The 13,777-nt window shown below is 40.5% G+C and overlaps 2 protein-coding genes across 3 annotated transcripts; one reads left to right on the top strand and one right to left on the bottom strand.

Moving 5' to 3' along the window:
- Positions 1-953: 953 nt before the first annotated feature.
- On the top strand, positions 954-9,823 carry LOC110064665 (calponin-1-like). 2 transcript variants are annotated; one of them, XM_020771747.2, is made up of 6 exons: positions 954-1,091; positions 6,022-6,155; positions 7,234-7,300; positions 8,076-8,180; positions 8,781-8,813; positions 9,198-9,823. In XM_020771747.2, the coding sequence occupies exons 1-6, from the start codon at positions 1,044-1,046 to the stop codon at positions 9,222-9,224; spliced, it is 414 nt and encodes a 137-aa protein (XP_020627406.2). In that variant the 5' UTR covers positions 954-1,043; the 3' UTR covers positions 9,225-9,823. The 2 variants fall into 2 exon arrangements, with proteins under 2 accessions (XP_020627406.2, XP_020627405.2); XM_020771746.2 differs by lacking the exon at positions 954-1,091 and adding an exon at positions 5,141-5,267.
- Positions 9,824-12,052: 2,229 nt separating this feature from the next.
- LOC149117588 (uncharacterized) lies at positions 12,053-13,776 on the bottom strand. Its single transcript, XM_089283352.1, has one exon. The coding sequence runs from the start codon at positions 12,859-12,861 to the stop codon at positions 12,253-12,255; it is 609 nt and encodes a 202-aa protein (XP_089139478.1). The 5' UTR covers positions 12,862-13,776; the 3' UTR covers positions 12,053-12,252.
- Position 13,777: the final 1 nt, after the last annotated feature.

The raw sequence follows: 13,777 nt of genomic DNA on the forward strand, positions 1-13,777 counted from the left end.
TGTGATGACGCGTACTCGTTGTCGATAAGAGTACAGACCATGCTAAATCACAGTTGGATTTTTTTTTTTACCACAATATCAACGTCAATGTTTTTTTCAGAGCGCGACCTGAAAAAGGCATTGCGCGACACATTGACGCGAGCAGCGTGGTATGGACTCTTATCGACAACGGCAAATTAGCCAATTAGATTGCGAGATTAGCAGCAATTGTGGTAAAACACCTCATAGAAAGCGAGAGCGATAAATCTAATTGTTTTAGAAGAATTCTTGCTACATTTACTACAAATAACGGTTTACTGTTAAAGGTTTACCGTTTTGTCGTCTTGAAACTACGTGAAATCGTCCTGAACAAGAGTATTTTCCCAAAAAAGCACGAAGAGATATTCCATATCTACAAGCAACCATGTGTTATTTTGTTTATTATATAAACATACTGATAACGTTTTTGACGATTTTCCGAAGATTTCCGATCAATTTTCGAAGACTTTCAAAAATTTGTCCGAAGGCCACACTAACGTTTCCGAACATTTTCCGAAAATCTCCGAAGATTTCCGAAGAAAACCGAAGATTGCCGAATACTTTCGAGGAAAATCCGATGATGTTTCGATCAGACAACAACGCATTTAAGTACAGTTTAAGGAATTTATTATGTAACCATGGCAATGGTGATCGTTTCACTTGTGAAAATAACATGTTATTTTCAAATGTGGAGATACCATGTTTTTTACGAAAGCTCACCCAGTATTTCACTGGTGTTTTTATATGTAAGAAAAGTATATATTTTTCAACGACCTCGATCGTAGCCGTGTGTCACGCACCTCCATAACTCGGAAGTTTAAAATGCTCTGGTTTCCAAACGAAGCACGCTATTGAGCTGTAAAATTGTAAACAGATATAAATATACCGCCTCTTGTGCTTGGATAACTTTGGTGGCTCTTTAGTTTTAGATTTTAGAAAGTGATGACGTCACGTGAAAATGATCTATAAGTTCTTTCAAACGCCCGACAGTTGAGTCGACTGCTCACTTGAAAGTCCACTACAAGATGGCTAATCGCCCGTTTCATCCTTCCGCAGCCGACGGTAAAAGCAAGGTAATTTTTTTAAAATTCTAATTCTGAACCCATATCAAGCGAATAGACTTGATTGGAATCAATTCTTCTCACCGTCGGTACCTCACTAATTCTAAGCACTAAGTAACTGTTTATGTCCAGACTCGACAGAGTACTACAAATGCCAAAGACCGGAATCGGGCTGTTAAATTATCAAGGTCGTCAACTGATATCGAGTTATCTTCATTTCAACTTTAGATCTTACACCAAAATAAGCCCCCACACAGTAGAAATTAAAAGAAATATAAACTTCTAACACCGCGTGTAGGCGATAAATATTTTGCCTACTTCGACTCTGAAAACGATTTGTTTGGGTAAATTGTCTCGGGTCAAAGGGACCGAGTGATAATATCCAATCGACTATAGCATGTAAAACGTATCGCCCGTGAAGAACAGGCGAATGTCTCTAGACATGAAACGGTATCTTGCTGTGCACGAAAGTCTTTTGGGGCGAATGAAAGTGAAAGGTCCCTGGATAAACGGTTCATTTTAGCTTTGGAATCCACGCGCGCGCATTTTTACACTTTCAAAACAGGTAGTCTTGCCTAAGGATTCAAAATGTTTCATTAGTTAATTTTTCTACTTTCTGAAAGAGCTTTTGGGTCAATTGTAGCCGACAGAAGGCGGGTAGTTTGGGCGAGCGAAAGCCAGAATAAATTATCAAAAGGATAAATATATAAACAATGCGGTTAATGGTTTTTGGTCAAGAACCTGACACAAAGCAATAAGCCAGATCGCGCTTTTCAAACTTTCCGTTTTTAGATTATTGATATATGAAACTTTCAATGGAAGGGTCAGACAAAAAAAGACAAAAGCGCCTTCTTTTCTCGAATCCCATAAGACGCTTAAATGTAATAAATATTGATAAAGACTGGTAAGTCAATATTGATCAGCCCGACACAAAATACACTTTGACGTATTGCATCTACGTTTTCCCGCTATAAGATCACCTCACTGCAGATGTTTTGTATTGTTTGCGGTCTTTGGTTTACATGTAAAAAGAACTCGTTAACAATCATAACGTAGATAAGGCAGGCGAATAAAAAGTAAGTCAGCTTAAACAGCCATGTTTACGCATAATGATTACATTCAGGAATTGTCAAGATAATGAGATTAACTAGATCATGTACAACCCGTGAGTAACTTGATCGACAGCCTAGTAAAATCAAAAACTTATAAAAGAAACAGTTAATTCCTCCTAGTACGAAAAGTTCAAGAAAATTTTAAAACGCTCTTTGTGGAACCATTCAAAGTAGTTCTTTTTCAGAACCACCACAAAAGTCTTGGTCTTCGTTTGATTTGATTCTTTTGTTATTGTTTTGTTGATGGAAATAATATCCGTCTCGTGGATTTCCACCATACACATTGAAACGATATATTAACATAATGTAACATAATGTTTTATTCAAGATATAATAATAAAAACAAAATAAAATAAATCTTGAAAAGGAAGAAACAGAGGTTGGCCTTACGACGTTTCACCTTAAAAGAACAGGATTGGAAATATTTAGCTATCTATTTATCTTTATACAATAAAATATTCATTAATATAGCTAAGAAGCTAAGTTAGAAAGACGCTTAAGTCCGTTATTAAACTCTTTAAAACTACCAGCTTCGACCACAGTTCTCGGAAGACTGTTCCATTCTTGTACCGTACGGACGGCGAAAGAATAATTAAATGCGTTACACTTTGCTAGCTTAAGAGATAGTTTAAAAGAATGGTTTGCTCTGGTAGATTTATACTTAGTTAATTCGAATAAGTCATTCAATTTAAGATCATTCAAGCCAAATACTATCTTGTAGCATTCCAGAAGAGAGAGGTACAGTCTGTTAGATTCCATTGTAGGCCAGTTCAGCCTCTTCATGTGCTCTTCGTATGTTATCATACCCCGCCTCTGACTAAGGACAAGACAGGAAGCTCTTATTTGGCTTTTATCTAACAAGACAATTTCCTTGGTCAGCTGGGGGTTCCAAACTGGCACTGCGTATTCTAATACTGGACGTAAAAGAGATTTGTAAAGCGTCGAGAAAGCCTCGGGATTCGATGGGCCCACTGTTGTATGAATTAAACCTAATATATATTTTTGGCTTTGTTGACTACCGCATTAACATGTTTGCTCCGTGACAGGTCCGAAGCGATCACAACGCCTAGATCTTTAGTACTGTTAACGGTTCTAAGACTTGAACTCAGCAAGTAACGTTGGTAAGGATTTGCCCTGTCTATGCGTTGTTCGCATTACCTCGCATTTGTCGAGATTGAAGTGCAGGTTCCATGTTCCTGTATGGCTTTTCCAAAACAGAATACCTGGATCCTTCTATCATTTGACCTTAAATCCGTTTTGACAAGACAAACGTCAGAGAAAGTAGCCTACAAGCCTGGCTTTGACTTCCTTTTAAAATTTTGTATCCAGAGAACTCTTGCCCGAATCAGCGTTTTGCTCGAAAATTTTCAAAAAATTTTCTGCAACTGAGGGGGCCCGCAGTCCCCCGCCCTCCGGCCCTTACGCCTATGTTCGCGGGGAGAGAAAGACGGAATTCTTCCTTGCTCGATCAGGAAGAGCCTGCTCACAGTATGTTTTCATGGTAATAATGAGACTGATTTAGTTTACACAATGTACATTTTTAAGCATGGTATTGGCCATGCGGTTGAATGTTTAAATGTTTAGGCTGGCCTTGTCCAGCCACATTTATTCTTTTGCTTTTCGAGACACCAATCTTGACACTTTGTCTCCTTGCGCCCCGAAACATGTGATGTGTCAACGCGTGTTTCGGGGCGCAAGTGAGTTCAAAGTACGGAACTTGATATAGTGCACGGGTCATTTTGCAATTTATGTGCGTTGGCTGTTGGGCTGGCGTTACATAATTTATCTTCGCTACACAGTGCTGACGAGCCCCAAGAAGGGCGAAACAGCTGTCCACTGTTGCGATCCTACTTTATCGGTTCTTGTCATGTTGGTGTCTCGAAACGTTTTTCACGTAGTATCAGCCTTGCAGTCTATTACTGGTGTTAGTGCTATTTCCGGGGGGGGGGTTTACTCCCTTATATGGGCCATATAGCCGTTTTGGTCATAAATAGGGTATCGATTATGGCCATTTTGGTTACAAATAGGGTATGGTTTTAACACTCTAGTCTTCAATTGGGTATGTTTCTTAGAAGAAGCTACTTTTTTTATCATTATCAATAAGACCGTCAACAAAGGTCCTTCATAACTTATGTTTAGAGCAACTGTGTCAGCCGCAACGGTCATAAATAGGCTATCGAATTTTTGGTCAGGTCATAAATAGGGTAGCAAAAAACGCAGATTTTGGTCTTAAATAGGGTAAGGGTTTTGGGAAGTGGGCCGCACACCCCCACCCAACTTTTCTGGAAGTACCCCTCCCCCCCCCCCCCCCCCCCGCCGCTGCTATTTACTCGAGAAACGTAAGACGCTGGAACTGGACCTCTTCTTGAATTCCCCACTCACAGATCACGCGAAAAAACCCTCCGGGACATAGGGTAGGGGACAGGCTCCTTTGCGTGGGGATCTGTGCGAGGGACACGTTCCGCGAGGGGCGAGAGACGAACTCCATCCGGCCCATTTGTCCGCGCAGCCCGAGGGAAGACACTTCTGTGAAATTGTTCGCCATTCTTAGGGGTGTAAATTGTACATCTTGTTCTTAATCTTTGCACACGAAGAAATTAAAAAAATGTTGGTGTTTTTGAACGCAAAGGCAGCACGAAAATCACAAAGCTCAGGTTTTTTACAGGCAAAACGCGAAACAAACCAAATCAAATAGTTTTAGAATCGTCCCGGGGGTTCGTTTAAGGTTGCCATTGTACGACCTGTTGCTGTATGTGTAAACCTTTCACCTGTTCTTTTCTTATGATAATAACACACTTGCACGATGTCGTCATTTGACTACAACTACCATAATTCATTTCGTTTTTCCTTTGTTATTCAAAATTTTAAACCACACGGGGATTTATTAAAATGACAATTGCGCAAATTAGCATGAGAAAAAGAAATCGTAAAGGATTCTGGAACTTGTAGTCACATGACGCCATCATGCAAATCGCCTAATACGATACGTACGAGCCTTCGCTTGTGTTTGTCTGACTTCTTGATTCAAGTACCACGTTTACTACAGCAATCCTCAAAGAGCAACCGCTTGAGCGAGGTATAGTTTTATCTTTCTCTATGAGTTAATTGAATAGTTCATTGAAGAAACCTAACCGAGTAAGGCTGACTGAATTAAACACGTACTAAAGGAATTTGTACAGTCTGTTAAGAGCTGTCTAGCGCTATAAACAAGGTGGAATTCCTGCCATACAGAGAACTATGACCCCTGGCAACGAATAGTCAGCTCGAATAATTTAGAGAATCTATAGGCCTGAAGTTAATTTTTTTGCGTTAGAAAGCATTAGAATACAGCTTCTTTGTAAAGCGACTATAACTGGGCTTTTAAAGCTTCAACTGAGTTCAAGGAAATTGTTTCGTCTGTGTCGATGGGCAGGTGAAAATATTTTGGTCGCTAATAATAAGTCGCTCAACAAAAAGTAATTTTTAACTTGCCGTTTTCTCTAGTTTTCAACTGCAACCAGTTCACCAGATCTCAAACTTAAAAAAATATTCAACGTTCCAGAAATGTATTAGGAGGAGTAATTTTTGAAATAATAATGATAAAAAAGATGCTACCTCTTTAAATAAAATATTTATGACTGCCGTGGCGTGTCACTGCGATAAAATTCAAATTTCTGAACCAAACGCAAGTCTGTAGTCAGCATGTATAAACATAAATTAATCGCGTCTGTCCTGACCCTCTCCTCCCCCAAAGCGTGTAATCTCGTTACTCGTCCACTTTTCACTTGCATACGATTTCTAGGAGTTGGCCAATAGACTCATAGCTTATGAAGATATTTTTATTTCGTTAGATGGCCTCAAAATGGGATAAAGAATTGGCGAAGGAAATCTGTGCGTGGATTAAGGAGGCAACTGGTGCCACTGTTCCCTCAGAAGACCCTACAGAATTTGCTGAAGCGTTGAATGACGGTCAAATACTTTGCAAGTACTGTCTGATCAAATTCTGATCTAGCGTATATTTATTCATTAAAGTAAATCTCTGCTGGGGTTGATAATACTTGAGTAGAGCAATTTAGAATCTGCTTGTTCAGAGCTTAATAAGTAGTAACATGCTAGGAAGTAAGAAAATCCACTTTCGAGCTCTCAGGCCCATCTGGCCGCAGCTTTTCTCCTCTTTTTTTTTTTTTAAGCAAATGGGAATATTTCTACTCCCCCTGGACTGGATGTTAGTCCATTGCAGTGTGCCCAGTGTTATACACCTGGGCGAAGAGAGGCATTGTGAGAGAAAAAATTTCTTGACCAAGAACACAACACAATGACACCGGTCCCAGGACCGCTCGATCATGAGTCCATAGCACTAAGGGAAGGACCATTATTTTTTTGAAGAGTGGGGGTGGGGGAGGTTGAGAAATTACCAAAAAAATTCCTGCACAGCAAAAACTGTTGAAAAACAAAATCGTGCAAGGAAATCCATGAGGAAAAAAAATCGAACAAGTGCTTTCTATTATACGGGCCCTGTTTTATGATGTTAAAAAAGGTCTTGCACAAGCTATTTGCCCGCCGAAAAAAAAAATCCCGCGCAGCTTATTAAGATGAGAAAAAATTCATGCCCAAGAAAATATTTTTATAATTTTAGCGCTATAGAAATAAATGTAATTCATTATTTTTAAATTAAGGTCATTGTTTACGGCTAAGACTTCGATTCGGTGAATTTTTTATACTAAAGAGGGCTAGGTTTTTAGAAAAGTGACAGTGACGCATTTGGATTCTGTCTCTGCATTTCCCTCTATTGAGTCAGAATCAGGACTAGAGGAACTGTGGCCAAAACCAGAGTGCCCTCTCCTAAAGGGTCGATTTTCACCGCTCTCCCGAATCCGGAGAAGGAGCGCGGGTTCCACTTTTCCCGGGCATTGGTTGGTAATATACCTAACCCTTCCAACTATTTCTGAGTCCAGTTTTCAGTCTTGACCGCACACACAGAAGACAGGTGGGCCCCAACAGGAAAGCCAGTTCTATATTGCTTGTTTGATGCAGTTAACTTCCAATTTTCTCGATTTTTCCAGTCTAGCAAACATGATCCAACCTGGTTCGATAAAGAAAATCAACAAAATGAATATGCCATTTATGAAGGTACGTTTCGCAAATGAAAATAAGATGTGAAGTAACGTGGAGTAAAATAAAAAAAAAACTCTCACCACCAAAGATTTCTCGTCAACCCGAGCGAACCACCTCCACTGGGGATGGGAAACCAACTAAGTTTCTCATTGTAGCCGTTTGATGCGGCCCTGCTGTTAGCCGTAATTTACATTTTGATAAAAGCGTTTGCGAGTAAGAGGGACGTAACAAAGCCCTATGATTTGGCCAGGACCTCAGTGAACGCGTCATGACACGTGCACACAGTCAGATCGTCTGTGGAGTGCCTGCCATAAACCGCGCTACTTGTTCTGGTTAGAAGTCGTCAGCATAATAAAGCAAGGCTTAAAGATCTCAAAAATGATCTTAATCTAATTACGTTTAGAACACAGCTTGTAAGAAAGTCCGTGTTAAAAGCCATATTTTATACAGTAATTCTTATAGGGACACAAGACTAACGGCAGCTGTCAGACTTAAGCATTTCAAGTGGGAGGAGAATCTACATTTTGATGATCAAAACAAACGAATAATTTTCTGTTCTTTTCCTTGAAGTGTTTTCTGAAAGAATTAGGAAACATTTTCTCCGTTTCTATCGAGTTAAAGAAAGACTCGTAAAAGTTTGGGGGAACTTGAAAAAGCTGTAGAAACACTCGCCTTCAGCTCGTGTTCCCATGCCATTTCTCGTTCTCCCAAACTTCTTAGCTCAATAGAAACATCGAAAATGTTCCTTTTGCTTCTTAGATATTAACTGCTGTTTTAATTCTCTTCGCAGATGGAAAACATTGGTTGGTTTAGTAATTTTGTAACCGATTACGGTGTTCAGAAGGAATACGGGTTTGTTACTGTTGACCTGTATGAAAAACAAAATGTCCCTCAAGTGAGTAATAATTTCTGTAACTTACTGGTATCAGAAATGTTTTTTCTGAGTATTAACCCATGCCAATTAGCACGTTTACAGAAAGTGAAATAAAAAACAATCAAAATAGGAAGCCAAAAATTCAGTTGATAACTGAGATTCCACCACCCCTATTCAGAACCCTCTAGGCGGTGCACACACATTGAAACTTAAAAATAGAGTCCAATTTCGCGCGCAAAACAGTGTTACGTGGCTAGCTCCGTGAGCGGGTAAGATTAACTGAATCCAGCTGCGCTGTGATTGGCTACCCGAGTGGGTAAGATGAAGCTATCTTGCCCGCTCGGGATTACCCGTTGTGTCCCGCAAGAAAAATGCTCTTTTTCCATATCATAAATTTTTTATGTTGTCTTAGCCTAGCCAAGGCCTTTAATTACCGATTTCACGATACTGAGAGAGTATGATCTACATCACAATCTCTTGACGATACTATGTAATATTCTTCGTTCGTTTTAAACAAACGTCACAGTTCCTCAAAAAGTCATCCGTGCAGGTACAAAATGTTTTAAGATGTCCGGCGAATTCTTCGGTAATGTATTTTTTTCTTTTTAATGTTTTGTGCAGGTCCTTATTGCTTTGAAATGGCTGAAAATAAAGGTACGACAGTAGACACATTTCGGGAGAGTGAAGTCACTGCATTTAGCGCAAGCACTCTCTCTCAAATGCATGCGACAGAATGATGTCGATAACTCAATTTCCTCTACTCTGTAATCAATAGATTAAGTTCCTGTTGTCTAAATTAAAATCGAAGAAACTAGAGTCCAGTCACACCCGCCTTTTTCACGTAGAGAGAGGGGGGTGGGGGAAGGTGGGATGGGGGGGGGGGGGCGGGGGGCGACAAGACCTTCACTATCTTAGCGCCGGAAGGGCAGTCAAAAGAGAAAATAGCAGTGGGACAGGACTACGTTCATTACGCTACAAAGTAAAACTGTCTTTGTATTAACAACACTGAATTGCATCATGATATTATTTCTCCTTTAGATGGAGCAGAAAGGCGTCAGGTTCTAGAAGCTTGCTACGAATCCTCGTCCGAAGTGGACTTTTCTTGACGCATTTGAAATAAAGATACCGGTTTAGAACGAACCACCACTTGTTACTAATCAGCTAGTGGTTTTAATCCATAGTAACAGTCTTACGTACGTAGCGTGCATCACTAGTTTTGTATACTCTTATCTTAATTTTGGTCTAACCTGAAACTGGTCCGAACAGGTTTCTTATTTAAAAATGTCCCAGCTGTGAAATTGCTCTTTGGATTTAGGATGGTAATGTTGCCGTCGGGCCTCTTATTAAACGAGCTACATAACGGTTTGCCCATCTTGTAAAGTTTACCCTAAATTTTGTCGTTTGTAATCCGTGTTAATCTTCTTTATTATTTATCATCCCTATTCATTTGTGGTTTATTATTATCTCTTTGGTGTTTTTCTTTCTTCGTAAACTACTATTTTCACGTTTCTTTCAATTTAATGGTAATTTTGTACGTGGCCAAAATGACATGAAAATACCGTGACAAGCTACTTAACGGACACAACAGGCGCAGAACGGAGCGATGTACCGATTGTATATGAATTCTGGTTTCTCTGTGACGAAGTAAACTATCTGTAATACAAGTGTTCGTAATGCAAGTGTTCGTAATACAAGCGTGCTTACCGTGGAGGAAAAAGAAAAGGCTAATTATAACACGGGGTTTTCCAAGCGTTCACCCATTCCAGTACTGACTCCGCCTGACAAGACTTGTCTTCAGTGATCAATGGAGAAGCAGCGTTTTCCCTTTGGTGTTGTCGTAAGCTGGGAATTTTGAGTGTTATGTAAGTTATCGTATATCCTCGATTAAACGCCCACGCTTTCATAAGTGCCCTTCCGCGAATAAGAGCCTTGTCATTAGCCTTATTAGTGAAAACAGTGTACGCTTTAATCGTATCAGCAGGGCCTACTGATAGGATTAAGGCGTACACTGAATTCAAACTATTTAGGGACTGGTCAAAAAGTATAGGGGAGTTGGGCCGGAGCATTTGAAAATGTGGTGGTTAGAAAGCACATGACCCACCCCTTCTATTTGGCACAAAACTGACTGACCAACCCGTAAATGAAGGTTGAAAATCACATGACCCACCCCCTATGCAAAATGTCATTTTTGGTGGCATAATCCCCCAAAATCACATTTCGTGTATATGAAATTGTGGTATTATTTACGCTTTAAGTTTATTTCTTAATAATAGTAATAATACAAAATCATCTAAAAATAGTATTGTTTTCCTTTACTCTTGCAACTTTAAGTCATGTCTGTAAACTTTAAGAAAACTTGACCTTTACCCTTTAACACTAGGCCTCCAGCTCGCAACACGTGGAACAGTGATCCATCTAGAAAGCAGCTGTAGTGAGGACTGGGAGTAACAGCCAGAAAACTACGAGTCCCAGATCTATGAACATGTGTCCCGTACCCTTGGGGACAAATAGTATGTAGACACGAGTTGGCTATTTGGTGTTCTTGAAGACCAGCATGTCGACAGAGCCCAGTATTTTGAATATTTCTGCCCTGGGACTCCTTGTTCAATCATTTAGATTTAGCTTTGTACAGTTTTTACAATGCATAAATTGTCATCTCTATCGTACACCAGCCAAGTGTCCTGTTTCAACCACGGCTCGAAACGTTTTCTTCCTTTGGAACTGAAAGGAGGTACCTCGAATGTGTCAAATGTGACCCACCCCCACATGTATCTGAAAATTGAACGACCCACCCCTTACCAAGGGCTCAAAAACTGATGACCCCGCCCCTCTCTGCTCCGGCCCACCCCCCTCCTCCCCCGTATACTTTTTGAGCAGTACCTAACTGTGGACCACAGTTGGCAACTTAAAGTTGTCAGTGTTAAAGATAGCAAGACTGAAAAGAAGTGATAGGTTTCTAAGTTTTCGTTTCTCGCCTATCGACAGCTAGTATATCTTGCTTAGCTTGTGTATTGATAGAACTCAGTCAACCAAGTCTTTTATTTACTTTTACCTTGTAATATACCGATATTGACGTTGAAACCCAGGAGGGAGCCATTATGTAAACATTGTTGAAATAGGTTTTAATAGTTTATTTCTTTTACTTACTTTTACCATTTTACTCAGTCAACCAAGCACTGCTGTCGAGATCAGTAAAAAAATTAAAATAATCGTCTCATGATCAATCATCTAGAAAATAGACTGCGAGTACTCCCTCCTTCGTTTAGTCCGTCGAGCATAACCGTAAATAAACCGCGAGGAAAAAAAATTACCTGGCGAAATCCTGGGGGTGAGAACCAAAGCGCGCGAAAGGGTTTGCGGGATTTCGCGCGGCTATTTTTTTCTCGCGGTTTTCTTTCGCGTCATGCCCGACGGACTAAGCGTATAAGGTTCTGCTCGTAGTCTTATCTAAAACGACTTCCAAAACAATGGTATAATTCAGTAATGTCCAACACTTTCTCCAAAGAGTTCTCCGATTAAACGAAAGAAAAAATCGTACGGAGAGAAAGAAACAATGGGAGCTAGACTCACGGGGGAGAGTCTTCTATCAGTACCTATTTCCCCATTTCCCTTGAGCTTTGTCTCGGTCTGTTTTCCCCGTTCCCGTTTCCCCGTTCGGCAGGAGCGAAGAAGGAAGGCTGTTTTCGCAGGCTAATAGCGAATTTAATACAGGTAAATGAGTTCCGTAGTGACTTTCGATTAGCCCTTTATCGGAAGCAAAATGAATTAGTCCTCAGTGTTTCGGAGCAGTGTCCGTCGAAGAGCTAAAGTTTTACTTTTGTATTCAAGTTATTTTACAGTTAGCTGCGTCACGGTTTCTATAGAAACTAACCTACAGCAAAAACAAAGAAGCAATTATAATGATCGATTTAATGCACTGTTTTAGCAACTTTCAATAGGATTGAAATAATGAAAAAAATTGGCATAAAGCTTACAACACTGGAGTAAACTATATCATGCTTTTTTTTTTATCTGATATACAATCACTGGTTATAATAATTCAAGAAAAGATCAACGTCAATTTTAACTGAGCAGTAGTTCAAAACAACCATATTTAATAACGTTTCCTCGTGAAGGGATAGTCATCAGGGATGAATCTGTTTTCCTTGTCGATCGGAGGAAGTTTGTTCGGTTTCTGAAAACGGATTTTGATATCAGGCCGATCTGTACCCATCATGCTTTCCATGCTTTTTCGGGCGGAAAGTGGATCCATACTTCTGTTAGGCGTATCCAACGCATGCGCAAAATTAACCCCATTCCTGGAGGGTGGTCTTTCCAAATACGATGGGTATATGGAGTGACTGAGTTCTTCCTCGACTTTAGTTGCTTTCTTCTTCTTTCTTGTCCTCGTCTGGTGCGAACATTCACCAACTGAGTTTGGCGCTGGCAGCTTGGCTCTTGTACCGTGGTACTCCTCATTGTCGCTATTGTCTGCCGATTCATAAGCGCCGTGAACGGACGAAAAATCCGGGGAAAAGTATATCCTTGCTCTGTGCCTTGAAGAAGGGCTGGCCTTGGACCGCTCTACAAGGGCGGGAAATGTTGCTGGATGAGTCTGTTCTTTCTTACATGGCTTTAGCATCATTTCTTTGCGACGGCGTCTTCGTGCCCGTTTTCTTTCTTTCCTGTGTTCGTCTTCGAATGACTTGGGAAAGTGATACATCTCTGTGCTTTCGTCTTCTCACTTTAAGTGAAGAGCTTCCTGGGATGACTTCGGAAATTCTTTCTCCATCTCTTGCCTCTGTGACGACATTGCGCGCGCATAGAACTATGACAACTATTAACTCAATTGCGATCACATGAAAACGAGTCTACGGCTCAAGTCCAGTACAATCCGCCGTACAATCCTTGATCTAGAGCCTAGTTATTGTAGCCTGGTGTATGTATATCGAATAGTGTCACCCAACTAGTGGCTGATGCAGATCCTGCATTTTAATTGGCTGCGCTACTAAAGGACTATGAGTAATAGCCCTCGAGTAGCGAAATTGGCGCAATCGAGCATGACGCTTTCTTTCGTTTTATTCCCAAATAAATATTTCTTCAACTTGCATTTGCTACGGGTCTAATTTTTAACGAGTCCGAAATAAAAACTCCCCGGTTCGGTCGAGTCTCCGGAGATTTTGAATCCGGAATTTAAAGTGGAAACTTTGGAGCCGAAAACCAACCTTTGAATCCGGAGAGTTTTGCCCTGCAAACGATTTTCTTTTGAATCCAGATACGTTTCCGCCTACAATCTTTTGAGTTTGCGGTAGAACCAAAATGGCGGACGTAGTAGTCTCAGTCGTATTCACATTGGTGACCATTGATGGCGATCGCTGGTTACCTCGTTCTGTTACAGGTCCGGGCAATTAATTTTATAATGGGTAATGCCATATTTCCTCAGAAACCAAAACTATTGACGCAATCAAAATTGACGTCCTCCACACTTTAGGGAGCTTAAGCAACGACGACGGCGACGCCGAGGACGACGCCTAGTCAAAAATAAATTTAAATTTTGCTGTCGAATTTCGAATTTGTCTAATCTGTTCTGTACGGCAATTGGCAATGGCTCCCTCAAATGAGCACCGCGCTCGAATAAG

Source organism: Orbicella faveolata, unplaced genomic scaffold (assembly GCF_042242905.1).
Source record: "Orbicella faveolata isolate gen_17 unplaced genomic scaffold, um_ofav_v1 contig_12, whole genome shotgun sequence".
In the NCBI taxonomy this organism is placed as follows: Eukaryota; Metazoa; Cnidaria; class Anthozoa; order Scleractinia; family Merulinidae; genus Orbicella; species Orbicella faveolata.